We start from the raw sequence: 26104 nt of genomic DNA, 5'->3' as shown, positions 1-26104 counted from the left end.
GATGGAAGGTAAAATAGAAGGTAAAAGAGATATAGGAAGACCTAGAATATCATGGAGTAAAAATATTAGGGATTGGACCGGTACCAAGGATGCCGCCACTCTTTCTAGAACGGCAAAGAACAGAGAAAACTTTCGCATGATGATCGCCGATATCCGATAGGATATGGCACCATAAGAAGAAGAAGCTTGAATAGTGAGCAACATGCGCGGCTTCAACGAATACGCAGAACTATCACAAGTAAAAGCTAGTATTAAAATGGTTTACATAGGGCAATCTTCCTTAGGCAGTCAAATATTCGGTTAAGTTGTGTTCTAATGTATGGGGAAGACAAATTATTACCTATTATTAATGTAGTATGATACCTTAGGGTATGGTGCTTTACCCACGCTAGCGTCCCCTTCCCTCTGCCTGCCCTCTGCGAGTTGGTAGCGGCAGGACAACTGTTTCCGTGGGTTTTCGAAGTTTACCGCAACAATGAGCTATATATGAGAGTTGGTACTGTGGGTAATCCGGTGGGCCGACTAAGATTTTCAAGTGATTTGTCTAGCGGTCATTTTGACGTATATATTCGCAGTGAATTACTCGTAAGACCCACAATATCAGAGCCCCCTTCTTCACTCCTCTCTGTGGTTGCCAAGAAGATTACCACGAGAAGGAATGAAGAGATTACCACCCCACCACCCCACCACCCCATTTAGAATCAGACTCATCATTATCTCTTACCGCTACCAAAACAGTTACTAAAAAACGCCGTGCCAGGTTCACGAATACTACACGGAACAAACAACTAAAAGCTGCCGCAAATAAATATATGCAAAACAAATCATCAGATCACAAAGCTGCCGTAAGGAATTACCAAAAAATGAACCCTGATGTACACAGAGAAGCAGTAGCTAGGTATCAGCAAGCCCACCCCGAGGTAAACCGTGACACCTCCGCTAGGTATCAGCAAACCCACTCCGAGGTAAACCGTGACACCTCCGCTAGGTATCAGCAAACCACACACACTGATACACTTCATCCATGTAAAACTCCGCACCATTTTGCAATTCTCTCTCAAGTTGCCGTTTAATGTCGTCCGAAAAACTGTCCTTATCTTTTTCCCAGAGACTAACGGGTCAGTAAATTGACAAAAAACTAACATTATTATGAAAAGTTCAGCTTGAAGGGAGAATCGCACAATGCAGCTTCCTCTAAAGTTGAGTCCCAATGTTTATCGTCCTCTAGCAATCCAAGGGAGAACCACTAATGTAGTGTATAAGGAGGTGCTATAGGTACAAAAGGCTACAACTACATAAATTAAAAGGTGTTAGGTACAAAACGTACATTAGATTATATTAAATAAGTCGAGCTCGGTTAATCGATATAATTACAATTCAGGTGTCTTCAAGTCAAGAGTGAATACCTCGGAGTAATTAACAATGGAGCCGCCATTAACAGACGTTCCCCTCTGTCGAAAATAGGCGGCCAATGGTCAACCATATGTATGGACTGACGTTTATCTGACATGACGTACCTATACATTTGATGTGCCCCTCCCCCGCAAAAAACGACACACTATTTTGTACCGAAAATTTTAGACATGGCGTCTCCGTTGGTTATATCCTCTAAGGTGAATACTGTGAATAAGCTTTTACTGAAATAGTGAGCTACACCTTCGGCCTTGTCATCACTTTCCAGCAGGTGAGACTAAGGTCAGTCACTGTTCAGTCCGTAAAAAAAAAAAACAAAATTAAAAAAACTCTCCTGCGCGTGCGGAGCCGCGGGCAAAAGCTAGTTTAATAATATCCTGCCTACCGATTTAGCCAGTTCCCTTGCTACCTTAAAGAGATTCCACACTAGTCTCCCGAAAGGCGGCATCTACACAACTCTATTATGGCTGCTGAACGACGCCAAGTTGGCGCAACTGCGCAGCCACACCATTTTCCATAGCACTGACTAGACGCCAACGCTCAAAAGACGCAACGCCGACGCTCAAAAGACGCTAGTATGGGGGTCTTTAAGAATGAGTAATAATCAAGCATTATAGGATTTATTTATTAACTTTATTAAATTTTTTAAATTATTAACTGTAAACACCCAAGATGGAAAAGAAACAACAAACAAAATTGACATATTAAAGGCAGCTACTAACTTTTATACGAAACTATACTCTACTAATGAGATAAACCAGTTAAGCTCTACATACCTTGAAACAGAGGTGCCACCTTTATTAAACTGTGAAGTACAATATGCCATTTCAAAAATGAAAAAAGATAAAAGTCCAGGTGAAGACAAGATTACAAATGACGCTATCATTGCCATGATAGAGCCATTGTCCAAACATTTAAGCCAAATATACGACCAAATTATACAACGAGAAGAAATTCCGGACGATTGGAAATGCTCTCTCATAACCCTAATATACAAAAAAGGAGACCCGAAATTAATAGATAACTATAGACCAATTAGTCTACTCCCAACGCTCTACAAACTATTTTCAACTATAATACTAAACAGAATATCAAAACAGTTAGATGAACAACAACCAAGAGAGCAAGCAGGATTCAGAAAAGAGTTCTCTACTACGGACCATATATTTACGATCACACAGATAATAGAACGATACAACGAATACAATAAAGTAATATATATAGGATTCATAGACTACATGAAGGCATTTGACTCTATCTCTCACTCTTACCTGTGGTCTAGTCTAAAGGAGCAAGGAGTCCATCCAAAGTACATCAATATAATTAATAAAATTTATCACACAGGATCAGCCAAAATCAGAATAGAAAGATTAGGAGACACTTTTCCAATAAGACGAGGAGTAAAACAAGGCGATCCGCTGTCGCCCAAACTATTTACTGCCTTGCTAGATTAGACTGGACAGATCATGGTATAAATATAAACGGAGAGAAGCTCACACACCTACGATTCGCGGATGACATCGTTCTCATGTCGGAAAGCCACGAAAGACTAACAGCCATGCTACAAACATTGGATTTGGAGAGCCGTAGAGCCGGGCTTACCATGAATGTCGAAAAAACAAAGTTAATGACAAATGGAGAACAAAAGATCACGACAATACAAGGAAAAGAAATATCTTATGCAAAAGAATATATATATCTTGGCCGGCTTATTACATTCCAAGACTCTACAGAAAAAGAAATCGAAAGAAGAATATCCATGGGATGGAAAAGATATTGGTCAAAAAAAGATGTATTTAAAAGAAAAAATACCAATACATCTTAAGAAAAAAATAATGGATAATACGATTCTGCCGACAGTAACGTACGGATGTCAATGTTGGCCTCTAACAGCAAAAACTATACATAAACTGAGAACTTTCCAGCGAGCAGCAGAAAGATCAATGATGGGCGTAAAACTAATAGATCGCATAAGAAGCTCAGAAATAAGAAAAATAACGAAAATTACGGATATAGTTCATACAGTATGTAAGCTTAAATGGAGATGGGCAGGCCACATTGCTAGAGCAAACGACGGACGCTGGAGCGAACGCATCATACAATGGTATCCAAAAGATGACAGGAAGAAAAGTACAAGACATAGCGGCAAACAGAAGACACGTTGGAAAGACGACATAGTAAAACTGGCAGGCAAAACATGGCAAAGAATAGCTAGAGACCGACACAAATGGCGTGATATGGAGGAGGCCTTTGCCCAAAACTGGGCGTCCAAACAAACCTAACATAGATTTCCTAACCTTACTCTAGTACTTAATATAATTAAATTCTACACTAACTAAAATTAAATACTAAAAATTAAATATACTGTATGTAAATAGTACTAACTACCTAGGAAATAAACTGTACCTACTTAAAATGTTTGGAAATAAAGAGCTTTATTATTATTATAATTATAGGATTTATAGGGCTCATAAGCAAGGATGGTCTATGAGATGTTGATACCAATGAGTGCGATGGTTTACTCCAAGTACTGGTAACCTAAATAGCCTGGGTCGGATAGAATAGAATAAAACCTTATTTAAATATATAATTTAATTTAAGTTACACAATTATGGCCCGCCAAGTGCAAGTGGTATTATTTTACATATTTATATGGCTTAAATAGGTATCAAAAACATAATAGTAAGTAAAAGAATCGATCGAACTGGAACACATTTCATAATCGGGTTTAAAGTTGATTCGAAACTAATGGCGTTTTTCATATAAGTACGTATGTCAAATCTAACACACCGTTTTATAATCGTTTGTCCCTATCCGTCATTTTGATATTTCCTTTTGTTAGAAAGAGACATAATAGAACAGAGATTTGTGAAGGGGCCCACAGACTATCAGTTCAGTCAGTTGTTGTCAGTTGTTGTTCGGAACTGTCACCTTTTGCGATTAACTGACAGGCTGATATCGTCCGGCGAACTGGTAATCTGTGGGCCATTTAAGAGGTTGCTAAGTTTTATGAATATGGGGGTAAATGTTTGTTTTTTTAACCCGCAGCAAAAAAATGTGGTAAACACGAGCACTGGGATTCATGCTACTATAAGTGCGACGGCAACCAGACTTGCGACGACAACGACAAAAAATGGAATTGCCCCAAGAAAGACAAGTGCCTGAAGGGTTGCAGGTGCGATAAGGGATACTGCAGGGACAAGAAAGGCAACTGCGTACCGAAACAAGAACATCGTAAGTATCGTTTTTGGTTCTTGGAGAAAACACATGTCGCGCAGCAAGGAGCACAGATGCCATCAGATATACTGGAGCGGCGGAGGTGCTCAAAAATATCTGAACACGCACTCTAACGCCTTGACATTAGAGGCGTGTTCAGAAATTTGTGAGCATCTTGGCCGCTCCGATATATTTGATGGCGACTGTACCTAGAAATTAATTTAATAATATCCTGCCTATCGATATAGCCAGTTCCCTTGCTACCTTAAAGAGACCCCACACTAGTCTCCCGAACGGCGGCATCTAGTCAACTCTATTATGGCTGCTGAACGACGCCAAGTCGGTGCAACTGCGCAGCGACGCCATTTTCCATAGGGCTGACTAGAAGTCAACGCTCAAAAGACGCGACGCCGACGCTCAAAAGACGCTACTGTGGGGGTCTCTAAGAATGAGTAATAATCAAGCATTATAGGATTTATAGGGCTCATAAGCAAGGACGGTCTATAAGATGTTGATACCAATGAGTGCGATGTTTTACTCCAAGTACTGGTAAATAAATAGCCTGGGTCGGATAGAATAGAGTAAAACTTTATTTTATATAATTTAATTTAAGTTACACAATTATGACCCGCCAAGTGCACGTAGTATTATTTTACGTATTTATATGGCTTAAATAGGTATCAAAAACATATAATAGTAAGTAAAAGAATCGATGGAGCTGGAACACATTTCATAATCGGGTTTAAAGTTGATTCGAAACTAATGGCGTTTTCCATATAAGTACGTATGTCAAATCTAACACACCGTTTTATAATCGTTTGTCCCTATCCGTCATTTTGATATTTCCTTTTGTTAGAAAGAGACATAATAGAACAGAGATTTGTGAAGGGGCCCACAGATTATCAGTTCGCCGGGCGATATCAGCCTGTCAGTTAATCGCAAACGGTGACAGTTCCGAACAACAACTGACAGGCTGATATCGTCCGGCGAACTGGTAATCTGTGGGCCATTTAAGAGGTTGCTAAGTTTTATGAATATGGGGGTAAATGTTTTCTTTTTAAACCGCAGCAAAACCATGTGGTAAACACGAGCACTGGGATTCATGCTACTATAAGTGCGACGGCAACCAGACTTGCGACGACAACGACAAAAAATGGAATTGCCCCGCGAAAGACAAGTGCCTGAAGGGTTGCAGGTGCGATAAGGGATACTGCAGGGACAAGAAAGGCAACTGCGTACCGAAACAAGAACATCGTAAGTATCGTTTTTGGTTCTTGGAGAAAACACATGTCGCGCAGCAAGGAGTACAGATGCCATCAGATATACAGGAGCGGCGGAGGTGCTCAAAAATATCTGAACACGCACTCTAACGCCTTGACATTAGAGGCGTTTTCAGAAATTTGTGAGCATCTTGGCCGCTCCGATATATTTGATGGCGACTGTACCTAGAAATTAATTTAATAATATCCTGCCTATCGATATAGCCAGTTCCCTTGCTACATTAAAGAGACCCCACACTAGTCTCCCGAACGGCGGCATCTAGTCAACTCTATTATGGCTGCTGAACGACGCCAAGTCGGTGCAACTGCGCAGCGACGCCATTTTCCATAGGGCTGACTAGACGCCAACGCTCAAAAGACGCGACGCCGACGCTCAAAAGACGCTACTGTGGGGGTCTCTAAGAATGAGTAATAATCAAGCATTATAGGATTTATAGGGCTCATAAGCAAGGATGGTCTATAAGATGTTGATACCAATGAGTGCGATGTTTTACTCCAAGTACTGGTAAATAAATAGCCTGGGTCGGATAGAATAGAGTAAAACTTTATTTTATATAATTTAATTTATTTAATATAATAGTAAGTAAAAGAATCGATGGAGCTGGAACACATTTCATAATCGGGTTTAAAGTTGATTCGAAACTAATGGCGTTTTCCATATAAGTACGTATGTCAAATCTAACACACCGTTTTATAATCGTTTGTCCCTATCCGTCATTTTGATATTTCCTTTTGTTAGAAAGAGACATAATAGAACAGAGATTTGTGAAGGGGCCCACAGACTATCAGTTCGCCGGGCGATATCAGCCTGTCAGTTAATCGCAAAAGGTGACAGTTCCGAACAACAACTGACAGGCTGATATCGTCCGGCGAACTGGTAATCTGTGGGCCATTTAAGAGGTTGCTAAGTTTTATGAACATGGGGGTAAATGTTTGTTTTTTTAACCCGCAGCAAAAAAATGTGGTAAACACGAGCACTGGGATTCATGCTACTATAAGTGCGACGGCAACCAGACTTGCGACGACAACGACAAAAAATGGAATTGCCCCAAGAAAGACAAGTGCCTGAAGGGTTGCAGGTGCGATAAGGGATACTGCAGGGACAAGAAAGGCAACTGCGTACCGAAACAAGAACATCGTAAGTATCGTTTTTGGTTCTTGGAGAAAACACATGTCGCGCAGCAAGGAGTACAGATGCCATCAGATATACTGGAGCGGCGGAGGTGCTCAAAAATATCTGAACACGCACTCTAACGCCTTGACATTACAGGCGTTTTCAGAAATTTGTGAGCATCTTGGCCGCTCCGATATATTTGATGGCGACTGTACCTAGAAATTAATTTAATAATATCCTGCCTATCGATATAGCCAGTTCCCTTGCTACCTTAAAGAGACCCCACACTAGTCTCCCGAACGGCGGCATCTAGTCAACTCTATTATGGCTGCTGAACGACGCCACGTCGGTGCAACTGCGCAGCGACGCCATTTTCCATAGGGCTGACTAGACGCCAACGCTCAACAGACGCGACGCCGACGCTCAAAAGACGCTACTGTGGGGGTCTCTAAGAATGAGTAATAATCAAGCATTATAGGATTTATAGGGCTCATAAGCAAGGATGGTCTATAAGATGTTGATACCAATGAGTGCGATGTTTTACTCCAAGTACTGGTAAATAAATAGCCTGGGTCGGATAGATTAGAGTAAAACTTTATTTTATATAATTTAATTTAAGTTACACAATTATGACCCGCCAAGTGCAAGTGGTATTATTTTACATATTTCTATGGCTTAAATAGGTATCAAAAACATAATAGTAAGTAAAAGAATCGATCGAACTGGAACACATTTCATAATCGGGTTTAAAGTTGATTCGAAACTAATGGCGTTTTCCATATAAGTACGTATGTCAAATCTAACACACCGCTTTATAATTGTTTGTCCCTATCCGTCATTTTGATATTTCCTTTTGTTAGAAAGAGACATAATAGAACAGAGATTTGTGAAGGGGCCCACATATTATCAGTTCGCCGGGCGATATCAGCCTGTCAGTTAATCGCAAAAGGTGACAGTTCCGAACAACAACTGACAGGCTGATATCGTCCGGCGAACTGGTAATCTGTGGGCCATTTAAGAGGTTGCTAAGTTTTATGAATATGGGGGTAAATGTTTTTTTTTTAACCCGCAGCAAAAAAATGTGGTAAACACGAGCACTGGGATTCATGCTACTATAAGTGCGACGGCAACCAGACTTGCGACGACAACGACAAAAAATGGAATTGCCCCAAGAAAGACAAGTGCCTGAAGGGTTGCAGGTGCGATAAGGGATACTGCAGGGACAAGAAAGGCAACTGCGTACCGAAACAAGAACATCGTAAGTATCGTTTGTGGTTCTTGGAGAAAACACATGTCGCGCAGCAAGGAGTACAGATGCCATCAGATATACTGGAGCGGCGGAGGTGCTCAAAAATATCTGAACACGCACTCTAACGCCTTGACATTAGAGGCGTGTTCAGAAATTTGTGAGCATCTTGGCCGCTCCGATATATTTGCTGGCGACTGTACCTAGAAATTAATTTAATAATATCCTGCCTATCGATATAGCCAATTCCCTTGCTACCTTAAAGAGACCCCACACTAGTCTCCCGAACGGCGGCATCTAGTCAACTCTATTATGGCTGCTGAACGACGCCACGTCGGTGCAAATGCGCAGCGACGCCATTTTCCATAGGGCTGACTAGACGCCAACGCTCAAAAGACGCGACGCCGACGCTCAAAAGACGCTACTGTGGGGGTCTCTAAGAATGAGTAATAATCAAGCATTATAGGATTTATAGGGCTCATAAGCAAGGATGGTCTATAAGATGTTGATACCAATGAGTGCGATGTTTTACTCCAAGTACCTACTGATAAATAAATAGCCTGGGTCGGATAGATTAGAGTAAAACTTTATTTTATATAATTTAATTTAAGTTACACAATTATGACCCGCCAAGTGCAAGTGGTATTATTTTACATATTTATATGGCTTAAATAGGTATCAAAAACAAAATAGTAAGTAAAAGAATCGATCGAACTGGAACACATTTCAAAATCGGGTTTAAAGTTGATTCGAAACTAATGGCGTTTTTCATATAAGTACGTGTGTCAAATCTAACACACCGTTTTATAATCGTTTGTCCCTATCCGTCATTTTGATATTTCCTTTTGTTAGAAAGAGACATAATAGAACAGAGATTTGTGAAGGGGCCCACATATTATCAGTTCGCCGGGCGATATCAGCCTGTCAGTTAATCGCAAAAGGTGACAGTTCCGAACAACAACTGACAGGCTGATATCGTCCGGCGAACTGGTAATCTGTGGGCCATTTAAGAGGTTGCTAAGTTTTATGAATATGGGGGTAAATGTTTTTTTTTTAACCCGCAGCAAAAAAATGTGGTAAACACGAGCACTGGGATTCATGCTACTATAAGTGCGACGGCAACCAGACTTGCGACGACAACGACAAAAAATGGAATTGCCCCAAGAAAGACAAGTGCCTGAAGGGTTGCAGGTGCGATAAGGGATACTGCAGGGACAAGAAAGGCAACTGCGTACCGAAACAAGAACATCGTATGTATCGTTTGTGGTTCTTGGAGAAAACACATGTCGCGCAGCAAGGAGTACAGATGCCATCAGATATACTGGAGCGGCGGAGGTGCTCAAAAATATCTGAACACGCACTCTAACGCCTTGACATTAGAGGCGTGTTCAGAAATTTGTGAGCATCTTGGCCGCTCCGATATATTTGCTGGCGACTGTACCTAGAAATTAATTTAATAATATCCTGCCTATCGATATAGCCAGTTCCCTTGCTACCTTAAAGAGACCCCACACTAGTCTCCCGAACGGCGGCATCTAGTCAACTCTATTATGGCTGCTGAACGACGCCACGTCGGTGCAAATGCGCAGCGACGCCATTTTCCATAGGGCTGACTAGACGCCAACGCTCAAAAGACGCGACGCCGACGCTCAAAAGACGCTACTGTGGGGGTCTCTAAGAATGAGTAATAATCAAGCATTATAGGATTTATAGGGCTCATAAGCAAGGATGGTCTATAAGATGTTGATACCAATGAGTGCGATGTTTTACTCCAAGTACCTACTGATAAATAAATAGCCTGGGTCGGATAGATTAGAGTAAAACTTTATTTTATATAATTTAATTTAAGTTACACAATTATGACCCGCCAAGTGCAAGTGGTATTATTTTACATATTTATATGGCTTAAATAGGTATCAAAAACAAAATAGTAAGTAAAAGAATCGATCGAACTGGAACACATTTCAAAATCGGGTTTAAAGTTGATTCGAAACTAATGGCGTTTTTCATATAAGTACGTGTGTCAAATCTAACACACCGTTTTATAATCGTTTGTCCCTATCCGTCATTTTGATATTTCCTTTTGTTAGAAAGAGACATAATAGAACAGAGATTTGTGAAGGGGCCCACAGATTACCAGTTCGCCGGGCGATATCAGCCTGTCAGTTAATCGCAAAAGGTGACAGTTCCGAACAACAACTGACAGACTGATATCGTCCGGCGAACTGGTAATCTGTGGGTCCTTTAAGAGGTTGCTAAGTTTTATGAATATGGGGGTAAATGTCTTTTTTAACCCGCAGCAAAAAAATGTGGTAAGCACGAGCACTGGGATTCATGCTACTATAAGTGCGACGGCAACCAGACTTGCGACGACAACGACAAAAAATGGAATTGCCCCAAGAAAGACAAGTGCCTGAAGGGTTGCAGGTGCGATAAGGGATACTGCAGGGACAAGAAAGGCAACTGCGTACCGAAACAAGAACATCGTAAGTATCGTTTTTGGTTCTTGGAGAAAACACATGTCGCGCACCAAGGAGTACAGATGCCATCAGATATACTGGAGCGGCGGAGGTGCTCAAAAATATCTGAACACGCACTCTAACGCCTTGACATTAGAGGCGTTTTCAGAAATTTGTGAGCATCTTGGCCGCTCCGATATATTTGATGGCGACTGTACCTAGAAATTAATTTAATAATATCCTGCCTATCGATATAGCCAGTTCCCTTGCTACCTTAAAGAGACCCCACACTAGTCTCCCGAACGGCGGCATCTAGTCAACTCTATTATGGCTGCTGAACGACGCCAAGTCGGTGCAACTGAGCAGCGACGCCATTTTCCATAGGGCTGACTAGAAGTCAACGCTCAAAAGACGCGACGCCGACGCTCAAAAGACGCTACTGTGGGGGTCTCTAAGAATGAGTAATAATCAAGCATTATAGGATTTATAGGGCTCATAAGCAAGGATGGTCTATAAGATGTTGATACCAATGAGTGCGATGTTTTACTCCAAGTACTGGTAAATAAATAGCCTGGGTCGGATAGATTAGAGTAAAACTTTATTTTATATAATTTAATTTAAGTTACACAATTATGACCCGCCAAGTGCAAGTGGTATTATTTTACATATTTCTATGGCTTAAATAGGTATCAAAAACATAATAGTAAGTAAAAGAATCGATCGAACTGGAACACATTTCATAATCGGGTTTAAAGTTGATTCGAAACTAATGGCGTTTTCCATATAAGTACGTATGTCAAATCTTACACACCGTTTTATAATTGTTTGTCCCTATCCGTCATTTTGATATTTCCTTTTGTTAGAAAGAGACATAATAGAACAGAGATTTGTGAAGGGGCCCACATATTATCAGTTCGCCGGGCGATATCAGCCTGTCAGTTAATCGCAAAAGGTGACAGTTCCGAACAACAACTGACAGGCTGATATCGTCCGGCGAACTGGTAATCTGTGGGCCATTTAAGAGGTTGCTAAGTTTTATGAATATGGGGGTAAATGTTTTTTTTTTAACCCGCAGCAAAAAAATGTGGTAAACACGAGCACTGGGATTCATGCTACTATAAGTGCGACGGCAACCAGACTTGCGACGAAAACGACAAAAAATGGAATTGCCCCAAGAAAGACAAGTGCCTGAAGGGTTGCAGGTGCGATAAGGGATACTGCAGGGACAAGAAAGGCAACTGCGTACCGAAACAAGAACATCGTAAGTATCGTTTGTGGTTCTTGGAGAAAACACATGTCGCGCAGCAAGGAGTACAGATGCCATCAGATATACTGGAGCGGCGGAGGTGCTCAAAAATATCTGAACACGCACTCTAACGCCTTGACATTAGAGGCGTGTTCAGAAATTTGTGAGCATCTTGGCCGCTCCGATATATTTGCTGGCGACTGTACCTAGAAATTAATTTAATAATATCCTGCCTATCGATATAGCCAGTTCCCTTGCTACCTTAAAGAGACCCCACACTAGTCTCCCGAACGGCGGCATCTAGTCAACTCTATTATGGCTGCTGAACGACGCCAAGTCGGTGCAACTGCGCAGCGACGCCATTTTCCATAGGGCTGACTAGAAGTCAACGCTCAAAAGACGCGACGCCGACGCTCAAAAGACGCTACTGTGGGGGTCTCTAAGAATGAGTAATAATCAAGCATTATAGGATTTATAGGGCTCATAAGCAAGGACGGTCTATAAGATGTTGATACCAATGAGTGCGATGTTTTACTCCAAGTACTGGTAAATAAATAGCCTGGGTCGGATAGAATAGAGTAAAACTTTATTTTATATAATTTAATTTAAGTTACACAATTATGACCCGCCAAGTGCACGTAGTATTATTTTACGTATTTATATGGCTTAAATAGGTATCAAAAACATATAATAGTAAGTAAAAGAATCGATGGAGCTGGAACACATTTCATAATCGGGTTTAAAGTTGATTCGAAACTAATGGCGTTTTCCATATAAGTACGTATGTCAAATCTAACACACCGTTTTATAATCGTTTGTCCCTATCCGTCATTTTGATATTTCCTTTTGTTAGAAAGAGACATAATAGAACAGAGATTTGTGAAGGGGCCCACAGATTATCAGTTCGCCGGGCGATATCAGCCTGTCAGTTAATCGCAAACGGTGACAGTTCCGAACAACAACTGACAGGCTGATATCGTCCGGCGAACTGGTAATCTGTGGGCCATTTAAGAGGTTGCTAAGTTTTATGAATATGGGGGTAAATGTTTTCTTTTTAAACCGCAGCAAAACCATGTGGTAAACACGAGCACTGGGATTCATGCTACTATAAGTGCGACGGCAACCAGACTTGCGACGACAACGACAAAAAATGGAATTGCCCCGCGAAAGACAAGTGCCTGAAGGGTTGCAGGTGCGATAAGGGATACTGCAGGGACAAGAAAGGCAACTGCGTACCGAAACAAGAACATCGTAAGTATCGTTTTTGGTTCTTGGAGAAAACACATGTCGCGCAGCAAGGAGTACAGATGCCATCAGATATACAGGAGCGGCGGAGGTGCTCAAAAATATCTGAACACGCACTCTAACGCCTTGACATTAGAGGCGTTTTCAGAAATTTGTGAGCATCTTGGCCGCTCCGATATATTTGATGGCGACTGTACCTAGAAATTAATTTAATAATATCCTGCCTATCGATATAGCCAGTTCCCTTGCTACATTAAAGAGACCCCACACTAGTCTCCCGAACGGCGGCATCTAGTCAACTCTATTATGGCTGCTGAACGACGCCAAGTCGGTGCAACTGCGCAGCGACGCCATTTTCCATAGGGCTGACTAGACGCCAACGCTCAAAAGACGCGACGCCGACGCTCAAAAGACGCTACTGTGGGGGTCTCTAAGAATGAGTAATAATCAAGCATTATAGGATTTATAGGGCTCATAAGCAAGGATGGTCTATAAGATGTTGATACCAATGAGTGCGATGTTTTACTCCAAGTACTGGTAAATAAATAGCCTGGGTCGGATAGAATAGAGTAAAACTTTATTTTATATAATTTAATTTATTTAATATAATAGTAAGTAAAAGAATCGATGGAGCTGGAACACATTTCATAATCGGGTTTAAAGTTGATTCGAAACTAATGGCGTTTTCCATATAAGTACGTATGTCAAATCTAACACACCGTTTTATAATCGTTTGTCCCTATCCGTCATTTTGATATTTCCTTTTGTTAGAAAGAGACATAATAGAACAGAGATTTGTGAAGGGGCCCACAGACTATCAGTTCGCCGGGCGATATCAGCCTGTCAGTTAATCGCAAAAGGTGACAGTTCCGAACAACAACTGACAGGCTGATATCGTCCGGCGAACTGGTAATCTGTGGGCCATTTAAGAGGTTGCTAAGTTTTATGAACATGGGGGTAAATGTTTGTTTTTTTAACCCGCAGCAAAAAAATGTGGTAAACACGAGCACTGGGATTCATGCTACTATAAGTGCGACGGCAACCAGACTTGCGACGACAACGACAAAAAATGGAATTGCCCCAAGAAAGACAAGTGCCTGAAGGGTTGCAGGTGCGATAAGGGATACTGCAGGGACAAGAAAGGCAACTGCGTACCGAAACAAGAACATCGTAAGTATCGTTTTTGGTTCTTGGAGAAAACACATGTCGCGCAGCAAGGAGTACAGATGCCATCAGATATACTGGAGCGGCGGAGGTGCTCAAAAATATCTGAACACGCACTCTAACGCCTTGACATTACAGGCGTTTTCAGAAATTTGTGAGCATCTTGGCCGCTCCGATATATTTGATGGCGACTGTACCTAGAAATTAATTTAATAATATCCTGCCTATCGATATAGCCAGTTCCCTTGCTACCTTAAAGAGACCCCACACTAGTCTCCCGAACGGCGGCATCTAGTCAACTCTATTATGGCTGCTGAACGACGCCACGTCGGTGCAACTGCGCAGCGACGCCATTTTCCATAGGGCTGACTAGACGCCAACGCTCAACAGACGCGACGCCGACGCTCAAAAGACGCTACTGTGGGGGTCTCTAAGAATGAGTAATAATCAAGCATTATAGGATTTATAGGGCTCATAAGCAAGGATGGTCTATAAGATGTTGATACCAATGAGTGCGATGTTTTACTCCAAGTACTGGTAAATAAATAGCCTGGGTCGGATAGATTAGAGTAAAACTTTATTTTATATAATTTAATTTAAGTTACACAATTATGACCCGCCAAGTGCAAGTGGTATTATTTTACATATTTCTATGGCTTAAATAGGTATCAAAAACATAATAGTAAGTAAAAGAATCGATCGAACTGGAACACATTTCATAATCGGGTTTAAAGTTGATTCGAAACTAATGGCGTTTTCCATATAAGTACGTATGTCAAATCTAACACACCGCTTTATAATTGTTTGTCCCTATCCGTCATTTTGATATTTCCTTTTGTTAGAAAGAGACATAATAGAACAGAGATTTGTGAAGGGGCCCACATATTATCAGTTCGCCGGGCGATATCAGCCTGTCAGTTAATCGCAAAAGGTGACAGTTCCGAACAACAACTGACAGGCTGATATCGTCCGGCGAACTGGTAATCTGTGGGCCATTTAAGAGGTTGCTAAGTTTTATGAATATGGGGGTAAATGTTTTTTTTTTAACCCGCAGCAAAAAAATGTGGTAAACACGAGCACTGGGATTCATGCTACTATAAGTGCGACGGCAACCAGACTTGCGACGACAACGACAAAAAATGGAATTGCCCCAAGAAAGACAAGTGCCTGAAGGGTTGCAGGTGCGATAAGGGATACTGCAGGGACAAGAAAGGCAACTGCGTACCGAAACAAGAACATCGTAAGTATCGTTTGTGGTTCTTGGAGAAAACACATGTCGCGCAGCAAGGAGTACAGATGCCATCAGATATACTGGAGCGGCGGAGGTGCTCAAAAATATCTGAACACGCACTCTAACGCCTTGACATTAGAGGCGTGTTCAGAAATTTGTGAGCATCTTGGCCGCTCCGATATATTTGCTGGCGACTGTACCTAGAAATTAATTTAATAATATCCTGCCTATCGATATAGCCAATTCCCTTGCTACCTTAAAGAGACCCCACACTAGTCTCCCGAACGGCGGCATCTAGTCAACTCTATTATGGCTGCTGAACGACGCCACGTCGGTGCAAATGCGCAGCGACGCCATTTTCCATAGGGCTGACTAGACGCCAACGCTCAAAAGACGCGACGCCGACGCTCAAAAGACGCTACTGTGGGGGTCTCTAAGAATGAGTAATAATCAAGCATTATAGGATTTATAGGGCTCATAAGCAAGGATGGTCTATAAGATGTTGATACCAATGAGTGCGATGTTTTACTCCAAGTACCTACTGATAAATAAATAGCCTGGGTCGGATAGATTAGAGTAAAACTTTATTTTATATAATTTAATTTAAGTTACACAATTATGACCCGCCAAGTGCAAGTGGTATTATTTTACATATTTATATGGCTTAAATAGGTATCAAAAACAAAATAGTAAGTAAAAGAATCGATCGAACTGGAACACATTTCAAAATCGGGTTTAAAGTTGATTCGAAACTAATGGCGTTTTTCATATAAGTACGTGTGTCAAATCTAACACACCGTTTTATAATCGTTTGTCCCTATCCGTCATTTTGATATTTCCTTTTGTTAGAAAGAGACATAATAGAACAGAGATTTGTGAAGGGGCCCACATATTATCAGTTCGCCGGGCGATATCAGCCTGTCAGTTAATCGCAAAAGGTGACAGTTCCGAACAACAACTGACAGGCTGATATCGTCCGGCGAACTGGTAATCTGTGGGCCATTTAAGAGGTTGCTAAGTTTTATGAATATGGGGGTAAATGTTTTTTTTTTAACCCGCAGCAAAAAAATGTGGTAAACACGAGCACTGGGATTCATGCTACTATAAGTGCGACGGCAACCAGACTTGCGACGACAACGACAAAAAATGGAATTGCCCCAAGAAAGACAAGTGCCTGAAGGGTTGCAGGTGCGATAAGGGATACTGCAGGGACAAGAAAGGCAACTGCGTACCGAAACAAGAACATCGTATGTATCGTTTGTGGTTCTTGGAGAAAACACATGTCGCGCAGCAAGGAGTACAGATGCCATCAGATATACTGGAGCGGCGGAGGTGCTCAAAAATATCTGAACACGCACTCTAACGCCTTGACATTAGAGGCGTGTTCAGAAATTTGTGAGCATCTTGGCCGCTCCGATATATTTGCTGGCGACTGTACCTAGAAATTAATTTAATAATATCCTGCCTATCGATATAGCCAGTTCCCTTGCTACCTTAAAGAGACCCCACACTAGTCTCCCGAACGGCGGCATCTAGTCAACTCTATTATGGCTGCTGAACGACGCCACGTCGGTGCAAATGCGCAGCGACGCCATTTTCCATAGGGCTGACTAGACGCCAACGCTCAAAAGACGCGACGCCGACGCTCAAAAGACGCTACTGTGGGGGTCTCTAAGAATGAGTAATAATCAAGCATTATAGGATTTATAGGGCTCATAAGCAAGGATGGTCTATAAGATGTTGATACCAATGAGTGCGATGTTTTACTCCAAGTACCTACTGATAAATAAATAGCCTGGGTCGGATAGATTAGAGTAAAACTTTATTTTATATAATTTAATTTAAGTTACACAATTATGACCCGCCAAGTGCAAGTGGTATTATTTTACATATTTATATGGCTTAAATAGGTATCAAAAACAAAATAGTAAGTAAAAGAATCGATCGAACTGGAACACATTTCAAAATCGGGTTTAAAGTTGATTCGAAACTAATGGCGTTTTTCATATAAGTACGTGTGTCAAATCTAACACACCGTTTTATAATCGTTTGTCCCTATCCGTCATTTTGATATTTCCTTTTGTTAGAAAGAGACATAATAGAACAGAGATTTGTGAAGGGGCCCACAGATTACCAGTTCGCCGGGCGATATCAGCCTGTCAGTTAATCGCAAAAGGTGACAGTTCCGAACAACAACTGACAGACTGATATCGTCCGGCGAACTGGTAATCTGTGGGTCCTTTAAGAGGTTGCTAAGTTTTATGAATATGGGGGTAAATGTCTTTTTTAACCCGCAGCAAAAAAATGTGGTAAGCACGAGCACTGGGATTCATGCTACTATAAGTGCGACGGCAACCAGACTTGCGACGACAACGACAAAAAATGGAATTGCCCCAAGAAAGACAAGTGCCTGAAGGGTTGCAGGTGCGATAAGGGATACTGCAGGGACAAGAAAGGCAACTGCGTACCGAAACAAGAACATCGTAAGTATCGTTTTTGGTTCTTGGAGAAAACACATGTCGCGCACCAAGGAGTACAGATGCCATCAGATATACTGGAGCGGCGGAGGTGCTCAAAAATATCTGAACACGCACTCTAACGCCTTGACATTAGAGGCGTTTTCAGAAATTTGTGAGCATCTTGGCCGCTCCGATATATTTGATGGCGACTGTACCTAGAAATTAATTTAATAATATCCTGCCTATCGATATAGCCAGTTCCCTTGCTACCTTAAAGAGACCCCACACTAGTCTCCCGAACGGCGGCATCTAGTCAACTCTATTATGGCTGCTGAACGACGCCAAGTCGGTGCAACTGAGCAGCGACGCCATTTTCCATAGGGCTGACTAGAAGTCAACGCTCAAAAGACGCGACGCCGACGCTCAAAAGACGCTACTGTGGGGGTCTCTAAGAATGAGTAATAATCAAGCATTATAGGATTTATAGGGCTCATAAGCAAGGATGGTCTATAAGATGTTGATACCAATGAGTGCGATGTTTTACTCCAAGTACTGGTAAATAAATAGCCTGGGTCGGATAGATTAGAGTAAAACTTTATTTTATATAATTTAATTTAAGTTACACAATTATGACCCGCCAAGTGCAAGTGGTATTATTTTACATATTTCTATGGCTTAAATAGGTATCAAAAACATAATAGTAAGTAAAAGAATCGATCGAACTGGAACACATTTCATAATCGGGTTTAAAGTTGATTCGAAACTAATGGCGTTTTCCATATAAGTACGTATGTCAAATCTTACACACCGTTTTATAATTGTTTGTCCCTATCCGTCATTTTGATATTTCCTTTTGTTAGAAAGAGACATAATAGAACAGAGATTTGTGAAGGGGCCCACATATTATCAGTTCGCCGGGCGATATCAGCCTGTCAGTTAATCGCAAAAGGTGACAGTTCCGAACAACAACTGACAGGCTGATATCGTCCGGCGAACTGGTAATCTGTGGGCCATTTAAGAGGTTGCTAAGTTTTATGAATATGGGGGTAAATGTTTTTTTTTTAACCCGCAGCAAAAAAATGTGGTAAACACGAGCACTGGGATTCATGCTACTATAAGTGCGACGGCAACCAGACTTGCGACGAAAACGACAAAAAATGGAATTGCCCCAAGAAAGACAAGTGCCTGAAGGGTTGCAGGTGCGATAAGGGATACTGCAGGGACAAGAAAGGCAACTGCGTACCGAAACAAGAACATCGTAAGTATCGTTTGTGGTTCTTGGAGAAAACACATGTCGCGCAGCAAGGAGTACAGATGCCATCAGATATACTGGAGCGGCGGAGGTGCTCAAAAATATCTGAACACGCACTCTAACGCCTTGACATTAGAGGCGTGTTCAGAAATTTGTGAGCATCTTGGCCGCTCCGATATATTTGCTGGCGACTGTACCTAGAAATTAATTTAATAATATCCTGCCTATCGATATAGCCAATTCCCTTGCTACCTTAAAGAGACCCCACACTAGTCTCCCGAACGGCGGCATCTAGTCAACTCTATTATGGCTGCTGAACGACGCCACGTCGGTGCAAATGCGCAGCGACGCCATTTTCCATAGGGCTGACTAGACGCCAACGCTCAAAAGACGCGACGCCGACGCTCAAAAGACGCTACTGTGGGGGTCTCTAAGAATGAGTAATAATCAAGCATTATAGGATTTATAGGGCTCATAAGCAAGGATGGTCTATAAGATGTTGATACCAATGAGTGCGATGTTTTACTCCAAGTACTGATAAATAAATAGCCTGGGTCGGATAGATTAGAGTAAAACTTTATTTTATATAATTTAATTTAAGTTACACAATTATGACCCGCCAAGTGCAAGTGGTATTATTGTACATATTTATATGGCTTAAATAGGTATCAAAAACATAATAGTAAGTAAAAGAATCGATCGAACTGGAACACATTTCAAAATCGGGTTTAAAGTTGATTCGAAACTAATGGCGTTTTTCATATAAGTACGTATGTCAAATCTAACACACCGTTTTATAATCGTTTGTCCCTATCCGTCATTTTGATATTTCCTTTTGTTAGAAAGAGACATAATAGAACAGAGATTTGTGAAGGGGCCCACAGATTACCAGTTCGCCGGGCGATATCAGCCTGTCAGTTAATCGCAAAAGGTGACAGTTCCGAACAACAACTGACAGACTGATATCGTCCGGCGAACTGGTAATCTGTGGGTCCTTTAAGAGGTTGCTAAGTTTTATGAATATGGGGGTAAATGTCTTTTTTAACCCGCAGCAAAAAAATGTGGTAAGCACGAGCACTGGGATTCATGCTACTATAAGTGCGACGGCAACCAGACTTGCGACGACAACGACAAAAAATGGAATTGCCCCAAGAAAGACAAGTGCCTGAAGGGTTGCAGGTGCGATAAGGGATACTGCAGGGACAAGAAAGGCAACTGCGTACCGAAACAAGAACATCGTAAGTATCGTTTTTGGTTCTTGGAGAAAACACATGTCGCGCAGCAAGGAGTACAGATGCCATCAGATATACTGGAGCGGCGGAGGTGCTCAAAAATATCTGAACACGCACTCTAACGCCTTGACATTAGAGGCGTTTTCAGAAATTTGTGAGCATCTTGGCCGCTCCGATATATTTGATGGCGACTGTACCTAGAAATTAATTTAATAATATCCTGCCTATCGATATAGCCAGTTCCCTTGCTACCTTAAAGAGACCCCACACTAGTCTCCCGAACGGCGGCATCTAGTCAACTCTATTATGGCTGCTGAACGACGCCAAGTCGGTGCAACTGCGCAGCGACGCCATTTTCCATAGGGCTGACTAGAAGCCAACGCTCAAAAGACGCGACGCCGACGCTCAAAAGACGCTACTGTGGGGGTCTCTAAGAATGAGTAATAATCAAGCATTATAGGATTTATAGGGCTCATAAGCAAGGATGGTCTATAAGATGTTGATACCAATGAGTGCGATGTTTTACTCCAAGTACTGGTAAATAAATAGCCTGGGTCGGATAGAATAGAGTAAAACTTTATTTTATATAATTTAATTTATTTAATATAATAGTAAGTAAAAGAATCGATGGAGCTGGAACACATTTCATAATCGGGTTTAAAGTTGATTCGAAACTAATGGCGTTTTCCATATAAGTACGTATGTCAAATCTAACACACCGTTTTATAATCGTTTGTCCCTATCCGTCATTTTGATATTTCCTTTTGTTAGAAAGAGACATAATAGAACAGAGATTTGTGAAGGGGCCCACAGACTATCAGTTCGCCGGGCGATATCAGCCTGTCAGTTAATCGCAAAAGGTGACAGTTCCGAACAACAACTGACAGGCTGATATCGTCCGGCGAACTGGTAATCTGTGGGCCATTTAAGAGGTTGCTAAGTTTTATGAACATGGGGGTAAATGTTTGTTTTTTTAACCCGCAGCAAAAAAATGTGGTAAACACGAGCACTGGGATTCATGCTACTATAAGTGCGACGGCAACCAGACTTGCGACGACAACGACAAAAAATGGAATTGCCCCAAGAAAGACAAGTGCCTGAAGGGTTGCAGGTGCGATAAGGGATACTGCAGGGACAAGAAAGGCAACTGCGTACCGAAACAAGAACATCGTAAGTATCGTTTTTGGTTCTTGGAGAAAACACATGTCGCGCAGCAAGGAGTACAGATGCCATCAGATATACTGGAGCGGCGGAGGTGCTCAAAAATATCTGAACACGCACTCTAACGCCTTGACATTAGAGGCGTGTTCAGAAATTTGTGAGCATCTTGGCCGCTCCGATATATTTGCTGTCGACTGTACCTAGAAATTAATTTAATAATATCCTGCCTATCGATATAGCCAATTCCCTTGCTACCTTAAAGAGACCCCACACTAGTCTCCCGAACGGCGGCATCTAGTCAACTCTATTATGGCTGCTGAACGACGCCACGTCGGTGCAAATGCGCAGCGACGCCATTTTCCATAGGGCTGACTAGACGCCAACGCTCAAAAGACGCGAAGCCGACGCTCAAAAGACGCTACTGTGGGGGTCTCTAAGAATGAGTAATAATCAAGCATTATAGGATTTATAGGGCTCATAAGCAAGGATGGTCTATAAGATGTTGATACCAATGAGTGCGATGTTTTACTCCAAGTACTGATAAATAAATAGCCTGGTTCGGATAGATTAGAGTAAAACTTTATTTTATATAATTTAATTTAAGTTACACAATTATGACCCGCCAAGTGCAAGTGGTATTATTTTACATATTTATATGGCTTAAATAGGTATCAAAAACAAAATAGTAAGTAAAAGAATCGATCGAACTGGAACACATTTCAAAATCGGGTTTAAAGTTGATTCGAAACTAATGGCGTTTTTCATATAAGTACGTGTGTCAAATCTAACACACCGTTTTATAATCGTTTGTCCCTATCCGTCATTTTGATATTTCCTTTTGTTAGAAAGAGACATAATAGAACAGAGATTTGTGAAGGGGCCCACAGATTACCAGTTCGCCGGGCGATATCAGCCTGTCAGTTAATCGCAAAAGGTGACAGTTCCGAACAACAACTGACAGACTGATATCGTCCGGCGAACTGGTAATCTGTGGGTCCTTTAAGAGGTTGCTAAGTTTTATGAATATGGGGGTAAATGTCTTTTTTAACCCGCAGCAAAAAAATGTGGTAAGCACGAGCACTGGGATTCATGCTACTATAAGTGCGACGGCAACCAGACTTGCGACGACAACGACAAAAAATGGAATTGCCCCAAGAAAGACAAGTGCCTGAAGGGTTGCAGGTGCGATAAGGGATACTGCAGGGACAAGAAAGGCAACTGCGTACCGAAACAAGAACATCGTAAGTATCGTTTTTGGTTCTTGGAGAAAACACATGTCGCGCAGCAAGGAGTACAGATGCCATCAGATATACTGGAGCGGCGGAGGTGCTCAAAAATATCTGAACACGCACTCTAACGCCTTGACATTAGAGGCGTTTTCAGAAATTTGTGAGCATCTTGGCCGCTCCGATATATTTGATGGCGACTGTACCTAGAAATTAATTTAATAATATCCTGCCTATCGATATAGCCAGTTCCCTTGCTACCTTAAAGAGACCCCACACTAGTCTCCCGAACGGCGGCATCTAGTCAACTCTATTATGGCTGCTGAACGACGCCAAGTCGGTGCAACTGCGCAGCGACGCCATTTTCCATAGGGCTGACTAGAAGCCAACCCTCAAAAGACGCGACGCCGACGCTCAAAAGACGCTACTGTGGGGGTCTCTAAGAATGAGTAATAATCAAGCATTATAGGATTTATAGGGCTCATAAGCAAGGATGGTCTATAAGATGTTGATACCAATGAGTGCGATGTTTTACTCCAAGTACTGGTAAATAAATAGCCTGGGTCGGATAGAATAGAGTAAAACTTTATTTTATATAATTTAATTTAAGTTACACAATTATGACCCGCCAAGTGCAAGTAGTATTATTTTACGTATTTATATGGCTTAAATAGGTATCAAAAACATAAAATAGTAAGTAAAATAATCGATGGAGCTGGAACACATTTCATAATCGGGTTTAAAGTTAATTCGAAACTAATGGCGTTTTCCATATAAGTACGTATGTCAAATCTTACACACCGTTTTATAATCGTTTGTCCCTATCCGTCATCTTGATATTTCCTTTTGTTAGAAAGAGACATAATAGAACAGAGATTTGTGAAGGGGCCCACAGACTATCAGTTCGCCGGGCGATATCAGCCTGTCAGTTAATCGCAAAAGGTGACAGTTCCGAACAACAACTGACAGGCTGATATCGTCCGGCGAACTGGTAATCTGTGGGCCATTTAAGAGGTTGCTAAGTTTTATGAACATGGGGGTAAATGTTTGTTTTTTTAACCCGCAGCAAAAAAATGTGGTAAACACGAGCACTGGGATTCATGCTACTATAAGTGCGACGGCAACCAGACTTGCGACGACAACGACAAAAAATGGAATTGCCCCAAGAAAGACAAGTGCCTGAAGGGTTGCAGGTGCGATAAGGGATACTGCAGGGACAAGAAAGGCAACTGCGTACCGAAACAAGAACATCGTAAGTATCGTTTGTGGTTCTTGGAGAAAACACATGTCACGCAGCAAGGAGTACAGATGCCATCAGATATACTGGAGCGGCGGAGGTGCTCAAAAATATCTGAACACGCACTCTAACGCCTTGACATTAGAGGCGTGTTCAGAAATTTGTGAGCATCTTGGCCGCTCCGATATATTTGCTGGCGACTGTATCTAGAAATTAATTTAATAATATCCTGCCTATCGATATAGCCAATTCCCTTGCTACCTTAAAGAGACCCCACACTAGTCTCCCGAACGGCGGCATCTAGTCAACTCTATTATGGCTGCTGAACGACGCCACGTCGGTGCAAATGCGCAGCGACGCCATTTTCCATAGGGCTGACTAGACGCCAATGCTCAAAAGACGCGACGCCGACGCTCAAAAGACGCTACTGTGAGGGTCTCTAAGAATGAGTAATAATCAAGCATTATAGGATTTATAGGGCTCATAAGCAAGGACGGTCTATAAGATGTTGATACCAATGAGTGCGATGTTTTACTCCAAGTACTGGTAAATAAATAGCCTGGGTCGGATAGAATAGAGTAAAACTTTATTTTATATAATTTAATTTAAGTTACACAATTATGACCCGCCAAGTGCAAGTAGTATTATTTTACATATTTATATGGCTTAAATAGGTATTAAAAACATAATAGTAAGTAAAAGAATCGATCGAACTGGAACACATTTCATAATCGGGTTTAAAGTTGATTCGAAACTAATGGCGTTTTTCATATAAGTACGTATGTCAAATCTAACACACCGTTTTATAATCGTTTGTCCCTATCCGTCATTTTGATATTTCCTTTTGTTAGAAAGAGACATAATAGAACAGAGATTTGTGAAGGGGCCCACAGATTACCAGTTCGCCGGGCGATATCAGCCTGTCAGTTAATCGCAAAAGGTGACAGTTCCGAACAACAACTGACAGACTGATATCGTCCGGCGAACTGGTAATCTGTGGGTCCTTTAAGAGGTTGCTAAGTTTTTTGAATATGGGGGTAAATATCTTTTTTAACCCGCAGCAAAAAAATGTGGTAAACACGAGCACTGGGATTCATGCTACTATAAGTGCGACGGCAACCAGACTTGCGACGACAACGACAAAAAATGGAATTGCCCCAAGAAAGACAAGTGCCTGAAGGGTTGCAGGTGCGATAAGGGATACTGCAGGGACAAGAAAGGCAACTGCGTACCAAAACAAGAACATCGTAAGTATCGTTTTTGGTTCTTGGAGAAAACACATGTCGCGCAGCAAGGAGTACAGATGCCATCAGATATACTGGAGCGGCGGAGGTGCTCAAAAATATCTGAACACGCACTCTAACGCCTTGACATTAGAGGCGTTTTCAGAAATTTGTGAGCATCTTGGCCGCTCCGATATATTTGATGGCGACTGTACCTAGAAATTAATTTAATAATATCCTGCCTATCGATATAGCCAGTTCCCTTGCTACATTAAAGAGACCCCACACTAGTCTCCCGAACGGCGGCATCTAGTCAACTCTATTATGGCTGCTGAACGACGCCAAGTCGGTGCAACTGCGCAGCGACGCCATTTTCCATAGGGCTGACTAGAAGCCAACGCTCAAAAGACGCGACGCCGACGCTCAAAAGACGCTACTGTGGGGGTCTCTAAGAATGAGTAATAATCAAGCATTATAGGATTTATAGGGCTCATAAGCAAGGATGGTCTATAAGATGTTGATACCAATGAGTGCGATGTTTTACTCCAAGTACTGGTAAATAAATAGCCTGGGTCGGATAGAATAGAGTAAAACTTTATTTTATATAATTTAATTTAAGTTACACAATTATGACCCGCCAAGTGCAAGTAGTATTATTTTACGTATTTATATGGCTTAAATAGGTATCAAAAACATAAAA

General features: G+C 41.6%; 1 protein-coding gene across 1 annotated transcript in view; it reads left to right on the top strand.

Moving 5' to 3' along the window:
• Positions 1-26104, top strand: part of LOC134793937 (zonadhesin-like) — a 39982-nt gene that overhangs the window by 3658 nt on the left and 10220 nt on the right. The window contains exons 5-22 of the mRNA XM_063765654.1: positions 4462-4647; positions 5698-5883; positions 6862-7047; positions 8096-8281; positions 9334-9519; positions 10570-10755; positions 11804-11989; positions 13040-13225; positions 14204-14389; positions 15438-15623; positions 16676-16861; positions 17912-18097; positions 19146-19331; positions 20378-20563; positions 21542-21727; positions 22774-22959; positions 24011-24196; positions 25243-25428. Of these exons, the coding sequence (XP_063621724.1) occupies positions 4462-4647; positions 5698-5883; positions 6862-7047; positions 8096-8281; positions 9334-9519; positions 10570-10755; positions 11804-11989; positions 13040-13225; positions 14204-14389; positions 15438-15623; positions 16676-16861; positions 17912-18097; positions 19146-19331; positions 20378-20563; positions 21542-21727; positions 22774-22959; positions 24011-24196; positions 25243-25428 (3348 nt within the window). The remainder of the gene's footprint in view (positions 1-4461; positions 4648-5697; positions 5884-6861; positions 7048-8095; positions 8282-9333; positions 9520-10569; positions 10756-11803; positions 11990-13039; positions 13226-14203; positions 14390-15437; positions 15624-16675; positions 16862-17911; positions 18098-19145; positions 19332-20377; positions 20564-21541; positions 21728-22773; positions 22960-24010; positions 24197-25242; positions 25429-26104) is intronic.

This window comes from Cydia splendana, chromosome 9 (assembly GCF_910591565.1).
Source record: "Cydia splendana chromosome 9, ilCydSple1.2, whole genome shotgun sequence".
Lineage (NCBI taxonomy): Eukaryota > Metazoa > Arthropoda > Insecta > Lepidoptera > Tortricidae > Cydia > Cydia splendana.
The sequence above is the reverse complement of the archived record's forward strand: the minus strand, read 5'-3'. Positions and strand labels throughout refer to the sequence as shown.